This window comes from Lissotriton vulgaris, unplaced genomic scaffold, assembly GCF_964263255.1.
Source record: "Lissotriton vulgaris unplaced genomic scaffold, aLisVul1.2 SCAFFOLD_2553, whole genome shotgun sequence".
Taxonomy (NCBI): Eukaryota; Metazoa; Chordata; class Amphibia; order Caudata; family Salamandridae; genus Lissotriton; species Lissotriton vulgaris.
Window position 1 is genome coordinate 112,707 of NW_028244024.1, and position 18,132 is coordinate 130,838.

The 18,132-nt window shown below is 49.2% G+C and overlaps 1 protein-coding gene across 1 annotated transcript in view; it reads left to right on the top strand.

Annotated features, from left to right (window-relative positions):
- The window catches only part of LOC147668177 (guanine nucleotide-binding protein G(I)/G(S)/G(T) subunit beta-2), a 109,898-nt gene that overhangs the window by 63,233 nt on the left and 28,533 nt on the right, over positions 1–18,132 (top strand). The window contains exons 6-7 of the mRNA XM_086948724.1: positions 6,726–6,792; positions 12,851–13,052. Coding sequence (XP_086804850.1) covers positions 6,726–6,792; positions 12,851–13,052 — 269 coding nt within the window. The remainder of the gene's footprint in view (positions 1–6,725; positions 6,793–12,850; positions 13,053–18,132) is intronic.

Sequence of the window (18,132 nt, forward strand, 5' to 3'; positions counted from 1 at the left end):
GACTGGCTCATAAAAGCCAGCTCATACAGACAGTGTGTGCAAAACACTCGAGCTACTATTCAACTGCTTCACGACTTGGGATTCACAGTAAATCACGTCCAATCGCACCTTCACCTCTTGCACATACAACAAGATCTCGGTGCTACAATAAACACCCAATTAACACTAGCTTATCCCTCTCCAGTCAGGATAACAAATGTACAAACTCTCCTAACAAAATTCAAGCCACAACACTCGCTACCAGCTCGGGTGTTCATGCAACTCATAGGTATGATGGCATCTTGCAAATCAAGATTGCAAATGCGTCCACTTCAAGAGTGCCTAGCACGCCAATGGAACCAGGCTCAAGGTCAATTAAGAGACCTAGTTGGTAGACGGTAGGACTCATCGTTCTCTGCAATGGTGGAACATCAAAAACCTTTCCAAGGGACGACCGTTTCTAGAGCCAGTTCCCCAAATAGTCATGACAGCTGACTCATCGCGCTCCGACTGGGGCGCCCATCTACTCCATCACACCATGCAGGGCAGGTGGACACCGCAACTAAAGTTACTCCATATCAATTATTTGGAGTTGCTAGCCGTGTTTCTAGCTCTAAAAGAATTTCAAACTCCAGTATCAGGCAAGGCTGTCTTAGTCCGCACAGACAATGACAGCCATGCACTACATAAACAAACAAGGGGGGGACACACTCTCTGCAGCTCTCAATTAGCTCAGCAGATATGGAGATGGGCTATACCGCTAAACATCTTCCTCTTAACCCCACACTTCCCAGGAGTGCAAAACACTATTGCAGATCTGCTAAGTGGACAGACATAACAGATCCACGAGTGGGAACTTCATCCGCAAGTTCTTCAACCATTCTTTCAACTGTGGGGACAACCTCAGATATACCTCTTTGCCACCCACAAACTCAAAATGCCCACACTTTGCCGCCAGATACCCACACCCATTGTCCAAGGGCAATGCGATATGGATGAACTGGTCAAGATTATTTGCGTACGCTTTGCCTCCTCTCCCACTACTTCTGTTAGTGGTACGCAAACTACAACATTCCCTGATGCTCATTCTAGTCGCTCCAACTTGGGCCAGACAACCGTGGAATACCACGCTGCTGCAAATGTCTGTGGTGCCACACCAAAAACGAAATCTATTCCCACGCCTATTAACGCAAACCATGGAGAGATCAGACGCCCGGACCCAGCTCAGCTCAACCTAGCGATCTGGCTCCTGAGGTCAGAGTTTGGTTACCTCAACCTTCCTCCAGAATGCATGAACATTATTAAAGAGGCTAGACGTCCCACTACTAGAGCATGTTATGCTGCTAAGTGGAAATGCTTTGTCATATACTGCCAAAACAACCAAATAGATACCTTAGACGTGTCTTTCCAACACATCATCGGATATCTATTACACCTTCAAAAGTGTAACTTAGCCTATACGTCGATCAGACTGCACCTTGCTGCCATAGCAGCATACTTACAAAACTGACAAAAGACTGTCTCGTTTTAGAGTACCAGCTATTAAAGCTTTCATGGAAGGACTCAAAGAATAATTCCTCCTAGAACGCCACCAGCACCAGTGTGGAACCTGAACATTGTTCTTACAAGGTTAATTGGTCCTCCCTTTGAACCATTACATAAATGTGAATTGCAATTCCTAACTTGGAAAGTAGCTTTCCTAGTAGCAATTACTTCTCTCAGAAGGGTTAGTGAACTACAAGCATTTACCATTCAAGAACCCTTTTTTGCAAATGCATCATAACAAAGTGGTGCTTCGTACTAATCCAAAATTCCTGCCGAAGTCATTTCACCATTCCATCTAAATCAATCGGTTGAGCTGCCCGTATTCTTCTCGCAGCCTCAAACTGTCGCAGAAAGGGCTCTACACATCCTAGACGTTAAAAGAGCATTGCTGTACTATATCGAAAGGACACAAACATTTCGTAAAACAAAACAACTTTGTCTTTTTCGCCGCCACATAAGGGCAATCCTATTTCAAAATCCGGGATCGCCAGATGGATAGTTAAATGCATACAAATTTGTTAACAAAAAGCAAAATGCATGTTAACAATTCCTCAAAGCCCACTCAACAAGAAAGATAGGGGCTTCAATGGCATTCTTGGGGAACATCCCCTTAGATGACATATGCAGAGCAGCTACATGGCTTACACCACACACATTCACAAAACATTGTGTAGATCTGCAAACTAAAATTGCCACTGTGGGCCAGGCTGTACTAAAAACACTGTTTCAAACAACTGCAACAGATACTGGTGGTCGCCACTAGGTGTGGGTACTGCTATGCAATCTATGCATAGTGTGTAATCTGCAGCTCATATGCCTCGAGCTGAAAATGCTACTTACAATATGCATCTGTTCTTGGCATGTAGAGCTGCAGAGTTACACACTCCCACCCGCCTCCTCGGCTACCTTTATCTGTTCCAGTATTATCTTAGACACAAATCACATGGACATCACTACTTCCTGTAGAGCTCCATCACTTCCCTACTGGCGAAAAACAATCTGGGGATGGAGCTGATGCCCATGCGCAGCAGTATCCTAAGGAGTTGCCGCATATCCCGTGACTCCGAAAGACTTTTCTACAACCAAACAAACTGCAAACATCCGGGCCCAACACTAGGTGGCCATCTATGCATAGTGTGTAACTCTGCAGCTCTACATGCCAAGAACAGATGCATACTGGCAAGTAGCATTTTCCTTTCTGCCGATCCTTTCCTTAGCCATCCCGGCAGTAGATTACCTTATTATTAGTTCGGCTTCCACCACCGCTCCTTTAACCTGTGCCCTTTTCTACCACCTGCCACAGTCTATGCCCCTCTTATCTCATGCAATTGGGGAACTGCTGGCCACTCTTGTTGTCAATAATTCTCGCCTTCTGGTGCTAGGCGATTTCAATTTTTGGCCTTCTGACCCCCGGGAGGACTCCTATTCCAAAGATTTTACTGATCTCCTTTGTAATTTGAATTTTTTCCCAGCACATACACTCCCCAACCCATATCCATGGTCGCATCCTAGACCAGGTTTGGTTGGCTAACTTAGACATTTCCATCCTGACCATTAGTCCTTGCCTTTGGTCTGACCATCATTTAATTTTCTTTTCCTTTGACCTCAAGGAGGTGGACAAACGCTTGCTCCCTTCTAACATCTGGGTCCGTAACTGGGGACATGTGGACGAGTCCCTTCTTTGCTCCTCTTATCTTCTTGCCTTGACCTATCTGGCTTTTCTCTCCACGACCAGGCTACGGCCATCAGCAACTGGCTTTCTTCTGTCTGCGACCAGTTGGTACACCTAAAACTACTTGAGACTTGACGCCTTCATGATTCCAACAGATGGTTTTCACCCGAGTTAAAGTTTTAAAAAACTGGCCTTTAGGCAAGCTGAGCGTCAATGGAGGCTCAGATACTGCCCTACTTTAAGATCTGTGTATCTCACCTTACTGCATGATTACAAAAAATCTATTCTTTCTGCCAAATAGGACTAATTTACATCTAAAATTCTTCTTTCCTCTAATAAACCTAAGGATATTTTCTCCATCGTTCACGACCTTGCTACATTTGCAAGGGTTACCCTTAAACCCTCCCCTTCACAAGCCCTCTGTAACTCCTTCAATGAGTACTTTATTGACAAAATCAACACTATCAAAGTAAGTATTCCCTCTCCCAACGTTTCTTGCCCTGCTCACCAGCCCAATATCCATCATCTGGCACAGTTTCCCCACATTTCTAGGGAAAATGTTCTCATCTTGCTTTCTAAAGTTAAAACTGGTTCCCCCACCATCTGTTCACCTACTGAAAGAGGTCTTTTCTGCTTGTCCTGACCCCCCTCTTTCACTTCTTAATAATTCTCTCACACTGGGGATGGTCCCTGACTTTCAAGTCCGCTTAAGTTATACCCATCCTGAAGACTGGGGCCGACCCCTCCTTTCCCAGTAATTCCCGTCCGATCTCTCTGCTCCCCTTCCTGGGGAAGCTTTTGTTACTTCCTGTTTAATTTATTTTGTTGAGACTTTGAATTTTTTGGACCCCCATCAAGCGGGCTTCCGTCCTGCGCACTCAACTGAGTCTGTGATCCTCACTGTTCTTGACGAACTTGGGTGCGGCTACGATGCTAAATCTTCTCAGGCCTTGGTTCTCCTGGACCTTTCAGCTGCATTTGACACGGTCGACCTCGCTATTGTGGTCGACCGTGTCAAGAGTGCAGGCCTACGGGGATCCTCTCTAGCATGGATCTCCTCATTCTTGGAGAACCGTCAGCAGGCCGTTCAGTTAGCTGGCTTTTCAGCCACTGCCTGTTCCATCTCCAGTGGTGGCACCCAGGGCTCTTTTCGCCCCTCCTTTTCAATCTTTATATCCTCCCTCTTATCTTGGCCCTTCACAAACTGGACGTCACAGTATTCAGCTGTGCCGATGATCTCCAGCTTATCTTTAATATTTCTTCTTTTTTCTATCCTTAATTTTCAATCTGTCATGACTTTTATCAGTGACTGGATGAGCTCGAACCATCTTAAGCTCAACCCAGAAAAGACATAGCTGGTACTTACCGGTGGCGTTCCCAGTCCCTGGTCTTCCATCTTCTGGCCCCCTTCCCTTTGTTCTTCCCTCTCTCCAATACTGTTAAAAGCCTAGGCATTAAGGTCAGCAGCGACCTTTCTATGCATCACCAAGTTAGCGCTGTGGTGTCATGTTTTCTTAATTTGGCACCAGACGCAAAATTTCCTGCTTTTTTTCCATCGAGGCGCTTAAACTAATCTTGCTAGCCATGGGTATTTCGCGTTTGGAGTACGCGAATGCTCTGTCAGTATACCCCCCTATGAGCTTCGCCGTCTCCAACTTATCCAACACCAAGCGGCAAGGTTAGTTTACAAACTTCCCAAATATCACACTACCCCTCTTCTAAAATCCCTTCCCTTGCTACCCCTCACTGAACGTTCTGTTTAAACTGGGCTGCCTGACCTTTAAGGCCTTAGCCGGTTCTGCCCCTGTGTTTGTATCTGCCAAACTAAAGTCCTATGTCCCTACTCGTGACCTTCGATCCTCCACCAAAAACCTCTTGCATATCCCCTGCTTCAAAAGGAAGAAACATGATAGCCTGAGCTTCTCTTATCTGGCCCCTTCCTTTTGGAATTCCTTACCTCTTACTATCAGAACAACGGCCCATTACATGGAGTTCCGCAAACGGCTGAAGACCTGGCTGTTTTCACAAGCCTTCGCTGAGTGAGCAGCTCTCCTTTTACACTTGTCCTCAGCGCCAAGAAACCGCTTCGTCAACGTGCGCTTAACAAATTCTTTCAACTTCCACTACATCCGCCAAACCAAAGGGCGTACATAAATATTGAACAGCTGAGGGCTGAGCCTTGGGGAACTCCAGAAATCAGATCACGTTGTTCTGACCAAGCACTGGCCGGGAGAGCCTGGAAGTCCAATCTTTCAAAGAAGCGGTCATCCAGGATAAAGCTGCTCTTTTGAGACCCAGTGTCTTCAGTCTTTCAACTGCGATGGAACAAGACCGTGTCAAAGGCTGCACTAAGATCCAACCAGATCAGCGTGACTGTTCCACTCTCATCCAAGAGTCCTCTCGGATGTTCAGTGAACAAGTAAAACCAGATTTTTGAAGGGTGGAGAAAAATTTGGACTTCCACATAGAAGGTAAACAGCGAATTCACATGCTTCTCCAAGATTGTGGAGATGATGGGCAATCAGGAAATCGGCCTAAAGCTCGACCAGTGGGTGGGATCACAGGTAAGCTTTTTTTAAAGCGGTATGCTTCTACATGTGTAGAACATGGCCTTCTTGTAGTGAGGAATTGAGAAGATTTACCACCAGTTGTAGTAACTCTGGGTCCAGAAGGCAAAGCTTAGATGGAGGAAGGGTGTTTAGCGGGGAAGCTGATGTGCTTGACTGTAAAATGGTCAAAAAACAGGGGAAGTTCAAAAGGGTCAGTGACTTCATTTTAAGAGTCCTAGGCTGTCTGTTCAGGATATTATTTTCACCTATTTGAACAGGCTCCTGTTTGCTGGTGCTGGCAGTCATTGGCCTGGCCTTTTGCCTTCCTGTCCTTTGTCAATTGGAATTGTATGTCGGACCCCTTTCTGACGAAGAAGTGGGCCAATTCTTTGCATTGGGACTCAGACTGTGAGAGCACTGGTGATGTTTTCCTAGGATCGAAGAGTTCGTTGACCACATTAGAGCGTTTTATTTGGGGCACTGGAGAATTTGTCCAAGTAAAAGATGCTCGGACTGTTGTGCAGAGCCCATGATCATTTTTTATAGCGGTTTATTGTAGCTCTTCGTCCTTTCCAGGCCCCTGTATTGTTTTTTTCCAAGCAGAGTGCTTTGTTGAACCACGGAGCCGGGGTTGGATTGTCACTGAGGAGTAAAGTGTGGCTGGTAGATCTGCCTCCAAAGAATCCGTTAACCACCACGGGCTGATCTCAATCTCGTATCCCTTTGTAGTCTGGTTTAGTACTTGGGGTATGGTGTACGTGAATGGTGAGTTGGCTACATGTACCATGGACTCTGGGTTCCTTGTCGTAAATTTCTTGGTGACTTTTCAATTCATGAGACCACATGGTGCAGGGTTTCCAGGAGGCATATTAAAATGCAGCCTTGAAGCTACTTGTTTTTGACAACTACAGGTGAGTAATTTAAATATTGTCTCTGTGACCACCTCATTCTTTTAAAACTCGATGTCTTCTTTCTTCTAGGGTACCTGTCCTGCTGTCGTTTTCTGGACGACAATCAGATCATAACCAGCTCTGGTGACACAACCTGGTAAGCAAGTCTTCCTCTTGTTAATGTCATTGATCACAAGTCAGTTGATGTTAGTGAGGCACCACAGGCTCTAGTTTAATTGTGCCCTGAAAACTGATAGCTCTTGTTACTTAAAACCCTGACCTTTTAGCTAGAAAGTTACTGATGAAATGGTTAACACTTACTATAAGTAATAAACAGCACATAGTCTGTTGCATCAAAATTAGTAACTAGGTGCAGAGGAGATATTATCGTCTAGTTCCCAAGTCACATCCACACTTTTTTTCTTAAATGTAAAATAGATTCCGCCGGGGGACTGCTTTATTGGTCTTGCCACCCTCCAAAATACTTTCATATCTACCTGCACAGAGGGGATTTGGATCCACAATTATCTATTTCTTTAATTTAATTTAATTTAAAGGAGCTTGTAGAGCGCCTGGTGACGCCTCCCGGCGTGTCCCCGCGCTGTGGAGAGAGTGTAAGAGAGAGTAGAGGAAGACCCATCACCAAGTAAAAAGGCAGGTTTTTAGTTTCTTTCTAAACAGGATTTCATTGTTCTCCATCCTGATATCCGCAGGAAGAAGGTTCCATTTCCTGGCCGCCAAAGTCCGGAAGGACTTGCCTCCCATTCTGGCCTTTTTGGGGCATGTGGTTCTGAGCAGACCCATACCTTTAGACCTAAGCGATCTGCTCGGTTCATAGACAGTAGCCAAATCAGACATGTAGGCCGGTGCTCTGTGATGAATTATTTTATGGCACCACAGCATAGCTTTAAAATCAATCCTCTTCCTGATGGGCAGCCAATGAAGGGCTACAAGAGAAGGGTGAGATGGAGCTCGCCGAGGGAGTCTTAAGACCAGGCGAGCTGCCGAATTTTGTAGCACCTGAAGCTTTTTAATATTTTTCTCAGATGTACCCATGAGCAGCACGTTTCCGTAATCAATACGGGACGTTATAAGTGCTTGCGTCATGGTACGCCTGGAATCAATAGGTAACAGGTCAAGGGTACGGTTCAGGGTTTTCATTACCCCAAAGCATTTGCCCACCGTTTTTCTTATGTGGCTGTCAAAGGACAGTTTATTGTCCACCCAGACACCCAAGTTCTTCGCCTCTCGGGATGGGGAGGGCAAAGGACCAAGGCAGCTAGGCCACCACTCATTTGTCCATTTAGCCTCATTGCCTCCCATGATGAGGACCTCCGTCTTAGTCCCGTTCAGTTTCAAACAGTGGTCGTTCATCCAAGTGGCAAGTTTAGTCATGCAGACATTGAAATTATCAGCTTCCTTGGATGGGGCTTGGGTCAGAGAAATAAGGAGCTGCGTGTCGTCGGCGTAGGAGACAAGCTCCACGCCGAACGATTGCACTATCTCTGCCAGAGGGGCCATATATAGATTAAACAGGGTGGGGCTCAGGGCAGAGCCCTGAGGCACCCCCTGCTCCAGCCTCACCCTGTCGGAGAGAAAGCTCCCCCTTTGGACTTGAAAGCTTCTGTCAAGCAAAAAAGCCTTCAGCCATCCCAGTGCCTTATTGGTGACTCCAGCTTTATTTAGACACTGTAGCAGGATGGAGTGTGCTACAGTGTCAAAAGCGGCACTGAGATCAAGCATGATGAGGGCCATTGTCTTTCCCTCATCTGCTCCCTCACGTAGGGTTTCGGTGGCCCTCAGGAGGGCTGTCTCAGTTGAGAACCCTGATCTAAAACCCGACTGGGAATTATGGAAAACATTATATGTCTCCAGATGTTCCATCAGTTGGGTGTTAGCGATTTTTTCTGCCAACTTGGCAACATACGGTAAAAGGGATATGGGTCGTAGATTATCCATTACATCCACACTGATGTTGGGCTTTTTCTTAATAGGTAGCACTATAGCCTGTTTCCATACCTCTGGGAGACATGCGGTTGAAAAGGAAGTTAGTAACAAGTGCCTCAAATGAGGTTCCAGAACTGAGAAAGCTTCAACTAGTATTTTAGGAGGAGCCGGATCTCTGGGCGATCCCGACTTAATCTTGTTGCACATCTTAGACAGCACTTCATAAGAGGGGACTTCAAAAGATTTAAGACAAGCCGGTGTGTTTACACATTTCTCATTTTCAACAAAAACTGCGGCCGAAGCTCCCTGTTTAGAGAAGCTGGTATAGATTTTACTTATTTTGCCAGCAAAGTACTGAGCTATGTTACATGATTCCACTGAATCATTTTGGATAGAGGAGGACATCTCCACTATGGATATCTCCTTATATATTTGGAATAGTTCCCTAGAGGAGTTGCCAGCTTCCGTAATACGAGTGTGATAGTGCTCAGCTTTTGCAAGGCGGACAGCTTTGTAATATTCTTTCTGTGCAGTTTTATACTGTATTTTTATGTCTGCACAGAATTTATAACGCCAGGCTCTCTCAAGTTTCTTGCAGGCCGTTTTCAGGGCTCTTCCCTTTCCTTTACGTTTTGTTTCTACACCACCACAGCACAGGCTCTCTTGCGCACTGAGTGACTGGGCTTTGCCTGAGCCTGTGCTCTTCTGCTTAAGAAGTGCACTTCAGTGCCAGATCTGGCAACCCTCACAGCTAGTGTGTGTGTGGGCTGTTTTTCCCATTTATACTTTTAAGCCATCCTTCAGTGTTTAAACCATATCTTCAGGTTACAGCAACTCTAAGTGAATACACCAAAACTAGTTACAGCCTAATCCGTCCTCCAACTATACTATATGGCCACAGGTCACAACCAGACTTGGTGTAAGGAAACCCCTTTTTGTATGGTCACCCCCAGGTTTTTGGACTGAAACTGCTGGTTTTTCTACTCTTAGAGGGACTGAAGCCTGGTAACCATACCTCCGTACCTGTGCCCTTACACTTTTTTTTTGTTTTTTTGTTTTTTTGTTTTTTTTTGCGTGCTTATATAGCGCTATGAATAGACCCCCGAAGGAGTATCTCCGCGCTTTTGACACCTGGGATAAGAGACTTAAAAGAAGCCACATGGAGGATGACTTATAATCGAGGCCTCATATGAACCAGCAGATAATTGTTTAGCATGAGCTGAACAGAAAAGTTTTCAGGCATCTTCTGAACTGAAGGTGATTCCTGCACTGTTTTAAGGAAAGCGGGAGGGAGTTCCATAAACTGGGGCCTACCACAGACAACGCCCTACCTCCTTGCCTGGATTTGGTAATTCTGGGAATTTTTAGCATAAGTTGTTCGCCAGACCTAAGGGTGCGAGTAGGAGCGTATGGAGCAAATTTTGTAGCTAGATACTCTGGTCCCAATTCATTAAGGCTTTTGTGAATAATACAGCAGGTTTTAAACTTTACTCGTTGCCGAATGGGCAACCAGTGTAGTTTATGCAATAAAGGTCTGGAGGGAGACCTCGGAGGTGCATTAAGCACCAACCTCGCTGCTGTATTTTGTACCACCTGTAGGCGGTTAAGAACCTCTACAGGTGGTCCACTAGTGGGTCGAATTGGCTCTTATTGAGTTGCCTAAGCTAACATACCTGTAAGTCCCTTGTAAATGGTACCCAGGGCCTGTAAGTTAGTGGGTACCCCAGGGATTGCATCACTGGTTATGCCACCCTGGGTATGATCAGAGTAAAGTTTCCCGCTATTTGTAGGCTGAAGGTCAGTTTAAACTGCTAGCTGGAGTTTGCAATTTAAAGTAATGATAAATCCAGACTTCAACAGAGCTACACCCCTCTACTAACTCAACTGTGCGACCAAAGTGGGGATCAATCAACCCGTTACATTAAGCCCGACTTGATTCTCGGGTTGAAATTAATGTAACCAGTTGGTGTGCGAATTTAGTAAAGTTGACACTTTGTGGCCTTTAGGTCCATGTGCCCATACAGTTGCACACTGGTTCCTGTCACCAAGACCACGTTCTGCCCTCCTGTGGAGACTTGCTAACCACTCCCAGGAAATTATACAATAGGGACCTGCTCTGGAAGGAGGTGTCGCCTACCTCGTACACGAAGGAAAACACTCTGGTGTTGGCCCAAAAGATGAGTTCCAAAGAAGCTGCCATTGAAGGGCAAATGGGCAACACTTGCGAGAAGGGCTGCTCCATTGTTCTTCCAGACAGGTTGGCACTAGGTACAAAAGAGAGGAAACCAGTTGCCAAGCCAGTTTTCCAGGGGCCTGTAGACCCCTTGCTAGCCACACATCTGGGTTGGGCTAGGGAACTCCACATACCAGAAGAGGGATTCTGCCATATTGGAAGTTGGCAAAATGGTGCATCCAGGAATGCCCAGAAGCCACACTCTGCAGGAAGTGGTCATCAGGTGGGAGGGAACCTGCTAGCCCATTGGCTATCAACTGGACCCTGCCCCAAGGGATTTTTCTATGTATAATTCGAGCACCCCTGGCTTCCTGAACGCTGGTCTCAACTGGACTGGAAGGAGGACCAAGGAAAAGAACTGCCCTGGAACTGGCAAAGAGGCTGCACCATTGTGGACTGCACCTGTTCGCTAGCAAAAGTAAGGTGCTGTGCCCACCCTGTCCTGCTGAACATCAAGTCTTCTACAGAGCCCAGCTAAAGCCAAGAGACTCCAAGGTCCAGGTGACTGGCCTCCTTTTTGCAGTAGCGGGACACAACAGCTGAAGAAGCCTTTTTTATGGTGTATTTTTGTCTTGAGTCCTTACTCCTTTTCAAATGCGTTGTAGTGGGTTTGGATAGATTGACGTACCCGCAAATGGCGAGCATACCATAACACACACACTCATGTTTTTCCCTAATAAGGTCATAAGAGCTAGAGGAGATTTGATTGTGTTTCAATTGACCGCAGCATGCGCTACTGTGCAACATGCGTTAAAAAAAAATTACAAAGCCAATACATCTCACGTATGCAATATCTATTGGCTTTGCCAGTGCACGTTATCAGTTGGAGTCAACCCCATGCGAACTGTGAGCCAGGGACCAGATTAGCTGGAGCAGCCCATGCCAGAGTGTTTTTTGAGGGGCTGCAGGGGGTCAAACATCCCACTCTTGAGTGACCAGAAGCCTTCCCCAGGTGACCTTGCCTGGGGTAAACCTCAATATTTGCATATGGGACTTGCATCACCCACTTCCCTGTCTGGGTGTTTGGGCCAGACAGTGTAGCTTTCTGTCTCAAAGGACTTCTCATCTCATGGATGAGTGTAATGTGTGGCTTTCCTAGTCCTGTTTTGGCACTATGCAAGGTTGGCCTGTGCTGTGTCTAGTGGGTTTCGCCCTGATGTCCGGGGCCAAAGTGGTGACATTGAGCGCCCTGAAGATAAAGGTTCTTATTAGAGGTCTGGTGGGTGCTAGGGCTGAATGCTGGGGCTGGGGAGGGCAGTGAAGGCCCCAGTTTGGTAAGATAAGCAGGCAATGGCTTTTCCTCCGGATATTGACGGTAGGGTGTGTTGACTTGCTCCCATTGACAGCAGAAGCTACTGGGCACCGCATGTACTAGCGATACCAAAGGGGACAATGGACGGAGCGTTTGAGCAAATCAAACACTCACCCCCAGTCTACTGATCTGCGTTTAATCCATCCACATTCATTAGCTCACTTCACTACCCCAGTTCAGACATTGCCATATGCAAATCAGTCTGACCCTGTGCCTCATGGGAACAGTCCAGCCCGAACTGCCAAGCCATGTCTTCCCTGGACCGGAAATAAGCATCCTGGGACCGGTTTGTGGCTACTAAAAAGCTGTCATCAGCCAGGGTAGCTTGAATTGAGTGGCAAAGTGAGCAAGGGACCCACATAAGGGCATACCCTGCCAACACTGCATGAAGACATACACCTTTACCATGTAGGGGAATATGGGTTGTGGGGGTTAAACCCACACACTAATATCCTGCTCGCAGGCAGTCATTTGAAATGGGGCACGAGGCCGTGCGCAGTGGCACCTGAGCATGCTTAGAACTTTTTACACTCAAAAGGTCACGGTCTCTGGGATTGGCCCAACAAATGCAAAGTGTGACTTGCTACAGAAGGACCCTGTAATCCAGAGACGTGCGATGTAGATACAGCCTTGTTGTAAGGAGTATCGTGGGTGGTGGCACAGATCGGATCAGAGGCACGTGTGGCACAGCTCTTTAATGCCCTTCCTTGTTTGGTGTTGCAGCGCTTTATGGGACATCGAAACTGGGCAGCAGACCACCACTTTCACCGGCCACAGTGGGGATGTGATGAGCCTCTCCCTCGCACCAGATTTCCGGACCTTCGTCTCTGGGGCCTGTGATGCTTCCATCAAGCTCTGGGACATTCGGGACAGCATGTGCCGGCAGACTTTCACGGGCCACGAGTCCGACATCAACGCTGTCTGTGTAAGTATGGGTGAGATGGGACAAGTGAGGCCAGTGTGAAGTGCACGGGGCACCATCAGAGCATGAGGCATACAGGGCAGGTGAGGCCAGTGTTGGGCGCCCGCGGCACCATCAGCGTGGGGCATACAGGGCAGGTGAGGCCAGTGTTGGGCGCACGGGGCACCATCAGCGTGGGGCATACAGGGTAAGTGAGGCCAGTGTTGGGCGCATGGGGCACCATCAGAACGTGGTGCATACAGGGCAAGTGAGGCCGGTGTTCATCTGAACGGTGGGGCAGACGGGACAAGTGAGGCCAGTGTTGGGTGCATTGGCCATTTTTTTTTTTTTTTTTACTGGCCATCATCTGAGCGTGGGGTAGATGGGACAAGTGAGGCCAGTGTTTGTCATTCAGAAATGAGAACCTTCGCTGCTTGATGTGGAAGGTCCGCCATTAGTGTATGATTTCTGACTGTGGGATTCACTTTGGTGCTTTGGGTTAGTTTTGATGTCCATTCGCATAGCTGTGCATGAGAACCAGAAAAGGCAGGTTGCTTCCTCCTGCCTGCATTGAGTGGCACTAGAAGCAAGCTGGGGTGTGCAGAATCCCGCCTGCATCGAGGTACACTGGAGGCGAGCCAGGTGCCCTAGTGCTGACTCCTGCCTGCATCAAAGTTTACTGGAGGGGAGCTGGGGAGTCCTAGTGCCGCCTCCTGCATTCATCCAGGTGCACTGGAAGCAAGCTGGGGGTGCCCTAGTGCAGCCTGCATCTGGGTACACTGGATGCGAGCTGGGGTGCCCTAGTGCAGCCTCCCGTCTGTATCGGGTACACTGGAGGTGAGCTGAGGTTCCCTGGTGCGGCCAGCATCGGGGTGCACTGGAGGCGAGCCAGGTGCCCTAGTGCTGACTCCTGCCTGCATCAAAGTGTTCGAGGCATGTGGGCTGCTGAATTCATATCTGTGCATAGTCCGCCACCTAGTGTTGGGTCCGGATGATTGCACATTGTTGTCCTGGAAGGGTCTTCGAAGTATCACGAGATAGGTGGCTCCTCCCCTGGACTACAGTGCGCATGGGCATCGCCTCCATCCCCAGATTGTTTTTTTCCGCCATAGGGTTCGGATGTGTTTTCGGTTCCCTCCTTCGGAACCGATAGTTGTTCGATTTTACTTGAGACCAAAAGGTCTTTAGGCTGGGCGTCGGTATAGTTGCGTTCGGGTTCTCTTACTGACTCTCAGCTCCAATCTCCTACTGCCCTTCCACGTGCTTCGACGCGGACGGGCCTACACTACCGCATTTGCGATGGAGCGGACTCCATTCAAGAAGTGTCCGCTATGTCACTCGAAATATTCGCACCTCGACGTGCACCCGGTGTGCAACACATGCTTGTCACCGGATCACCGTGAAGACACCTGCATGGCGTGTTCAAAGTTTAGGAGTAAGAAAACTTTGAAGATTCGCCGAGCTAATCGACTCCAGGCACAGTTGTCGGCTTCGGCACCCCCACCTGATGACATCTTTCAGGAATCGATCGAGGAGGAGGCCGGCGTACAAGAGTCGGACTCTGGCCCCGCGTCCGAGGAAGAGGCCTACGACGCGGACGAGGAGGCCTGCGACGAAGCCTCCGGTGAGGTAGGGGACGACGAACTGATTTGTGCCGCGATGGGAGATAGCTCAGAGGAAGAGCATCCCCAAACGGACTCCGGGGTTTCCCCCCGTCATACGGCCCAGGTTGAGGGATCGCCTTCGGGCCTTACCCGAGATCTTACTATAAGTCCTACGTCCCCGCCTACGGGCCCGGTCACGGACATTTCTGGCAAGAAACAGAAAGTGAAGCCAACCGGTCCCGCACCCTCGGATGCGAAACCGAAACCGAAACTGGCGTTGGTAAAGAAGGTTCTGGAGGCGTCAACTTCCACGAAACCCAAAATGGCCGACTCGAAGAGCCACGCCAAGATGGCCGACCACAAAAGCCGCGCCAAAATGGCCGACCCGAAGTCCTCTGGGTCGGCACCGAAGGTGAAGACTTCCGACGCGGCTGCGTCGGCACCGAGAGGGGTCGCGGACCCGAAGACGGCTTCGAAGAAGCGGCACGCCGCTGGTGCGACAGGCCAGGGGGTGTCGGCACCGAAGAAGAGGCCTGCCGGCGACCGGGCTCTCGGAGACGAAGAGTCGCTCGAGACGGTTCAGCCCTCGGCATCCCTTACTAAAAAGGTGGGAGAATCCTTGAAGCGGATCCAACAGTACACTGTGGTTCCCAGCCAGGACACTGTCGTGCCTAGGCCCACGCCGAAGCCTGCCAAGGAGCAAACGCCCATCCGTTTTACCCTTCCTCCCAAGTCGGCGCCGAAGGCCTTCGCGCCTAAGCAGAGCGGACATTCTCAGGAGGTATTGACGCCGAAAGCTGCCTTGGTGGTATCGAAGCTTCGGCTCCAACCGCTCGCGGTGGAGGAACGTCGAGAGGTAACAATCGACGCCAACACCGGAAAATTGTCGCTCCTCAAACGAAAGATTACGTCGGAGCCGCCATTGGAACCTTTTAGGATTCCACTTAAGAGCAAAAAGTACTCTGCGGACTCTTCGGCTCTGATGGAACCTCTGTCTCCACAAGCCATGGAACGCTCGCCGGCCCATTCCCCGGTGCCTGAGGTGGACGAGGAGGACGACGAGTACAACTATCCTGCGTACTCGGATCCGGACGAGGAGCAGGTGCCCTGGACGGCGGGAGGCGACACGGACGACCTGCAGTCAGGTCAGGACACTCAACTTTTCGCCACAAAGACGTCCCCGACGGAGGACTCGGCGGCGTTTAATGCATTAATAGAGAGAGCTGCAGCGAACCATGACGTCGAACTGCACTCAGACCCTGTGGATGCGGACTTCTTGGTCGACACCTTCTCGGTAGCCGAAAAGCAAGTCAAAACGCTACCTATGCTCAAAGGGGTGCTGAAGCATGCACAGGAGGTCTTCAAGGAGCCCACCCGGGCGCGGGTGGTCAATCCTCGCATCGACAGGAAGTATAAGGCGGCGCCCACGGATCCCACGTATATTAAGGGACATTTGCCATTGGACTCCCTGGTGGTGTCCAACGCTCGAAAGAGGGCGAATTCGCAGACTACTGGTGATGCTCCTCCCCCAGACAAAGAGTCAAAGATCTTTGAGGCATCAGGCAAACGCATTGCTGCACAGGCAGCAAACATCTGGAGGATTTCTAACACCCAAGCCCTGCTTGCACGTTATGATAGGGCCCATTATGACACATTAGAGGCCATCCTACAACACTTGCCTGACCAATACAAGGAGGCGGGGGAGATGCTCATTCAGGAGGGTAAACTCATTACTAATGCATCCATCAAATGTGCCCTAGATGTAGCAGATACTGCCTCCAGGGCTATCAATACAAGCGTGTTACTCAGACGCCATGCCTGGCTTCGAATTTCTGGGTTCAAGCCCGACATACAAACCACATTACTGGGTCAGACGGTGAATCCTGACCATCTGTTCGGCCCTGAGGTGGATGCCTCCCTAGAGAAAATGAAGAAAGATACCGAAACTGCCAAGTCTATGGGGGCTTTACAAAGTCAGCAGTTTCGGGGTGGTTCTTTTCGCCGCTCCAATTCAAGAGGCACCTCAAGAGGCCAGGCATCCCAGTCCACGCAATACTACAAGGGTAACACCCAGTTCTCGTATAACAACAACAAGGGCAGGGGTGGCTACAGAGGCAATAATATCAAGGGCAGAGGACGTGGAAACAATGCCTCCAGGTCCACCGCCTCCAACAAGCAGTGACGTCTTGTCACTTCCCCCCGATCACACAACACCTGTCGGGGGGAGACTACAGCAGTTCCTGCCGGCGTGGAGGTCCATCACCACGGACAGGTGGGTGAGGTCTCTTATCCAGTACGGGTACTGTCTAGAACTTACGTCCATTCCACCGGACATACCGCCAAGAGGCCGTGCTATGTCCGACGAGCACTTGACCTTGTTGCAGCAAGAGGTACTAATCATGCTGCAAAAAGGGGCGATAGAGCTCGTTCCATTGCAAGAACGGGGAACAGGGGTTTACTCCCTGTATTTTCTAATTCCCAAAAAGGACGGATCACTCAGGCCGATCCTGGACCTCAGGCCCCTGAACTGGTACATCAACTCAGAGCACTTCCATATGCTCACATTGCAGCAGGTGCTTCCCCTGCTTCAACGGGGGGACTTCCTAGCAACGCTGGATCTGAAGGATGCCTATTTCCATATTCCCCTGCATCCTTCACACAGGAAGTATCTCAGATTCAAGATCTTAGACCAGCATTACCAGTTCAGAGTCCTGCCGTTCGGGGTCACCACGGCACCAAGAGTTTTCACCAAATGCCTAGCGACTGTAGCAGCGCATCTCCGTCGCCAGCACGTCCATGTCTTTCCATACCTAGACGACTGGCTTATTCAGGCAAAAACGGAACAGCAGTGCGTAGACCACGTGTCACGCACCATTCACCTCCTGCACGATCTGGGATTCTCTCTGAACTACCCAAAGTCCCATCTCCAGCCCGCCCACGTGCGACAGTATCTGGGCGCGACGATCAACACTCTGGCGGCCACTGCGCAGCCGAGTTCAGTGAGAATCGCCGGTATCCAGGCGCTGATCCAACGATTCAGACCCCAGACCTCGCTTCCAGCGAGGGTGTTCATGCAGTTGATAGGCATGATGGCCTCCTGCATCTCCATTGTCCCGCACGCGAGACTACATATGCGTCCGCTTCAGGAGTGCCTGGCACGTCAGTGGACTCAGGCTCATGGGCAACTGACAGACCTAGTGTTGGTGAGCGGTCGGGCGTACAACTCTCTGCATTGGTGGAATCCACAAAACCTTTGCAAGGGCCGACCATTCCAAGAGCCTGTCCCACAGATCATCCTAACAACGGACGCCTCTCTCCAGGGATGGGGAGCGCATGTACTCCATTACACGGTGCAGGGACTATGGACACTTCAGCAAAGGAAGATGCACATCAATGTGTTGGAACTGATGGCAATCTTCATGGCCTTAAAGGCGTTCAAAGTACATCTGTGCAACAAGGTCGTGTTGATCCGGACGGACAACATGACGGCCATGTACTAC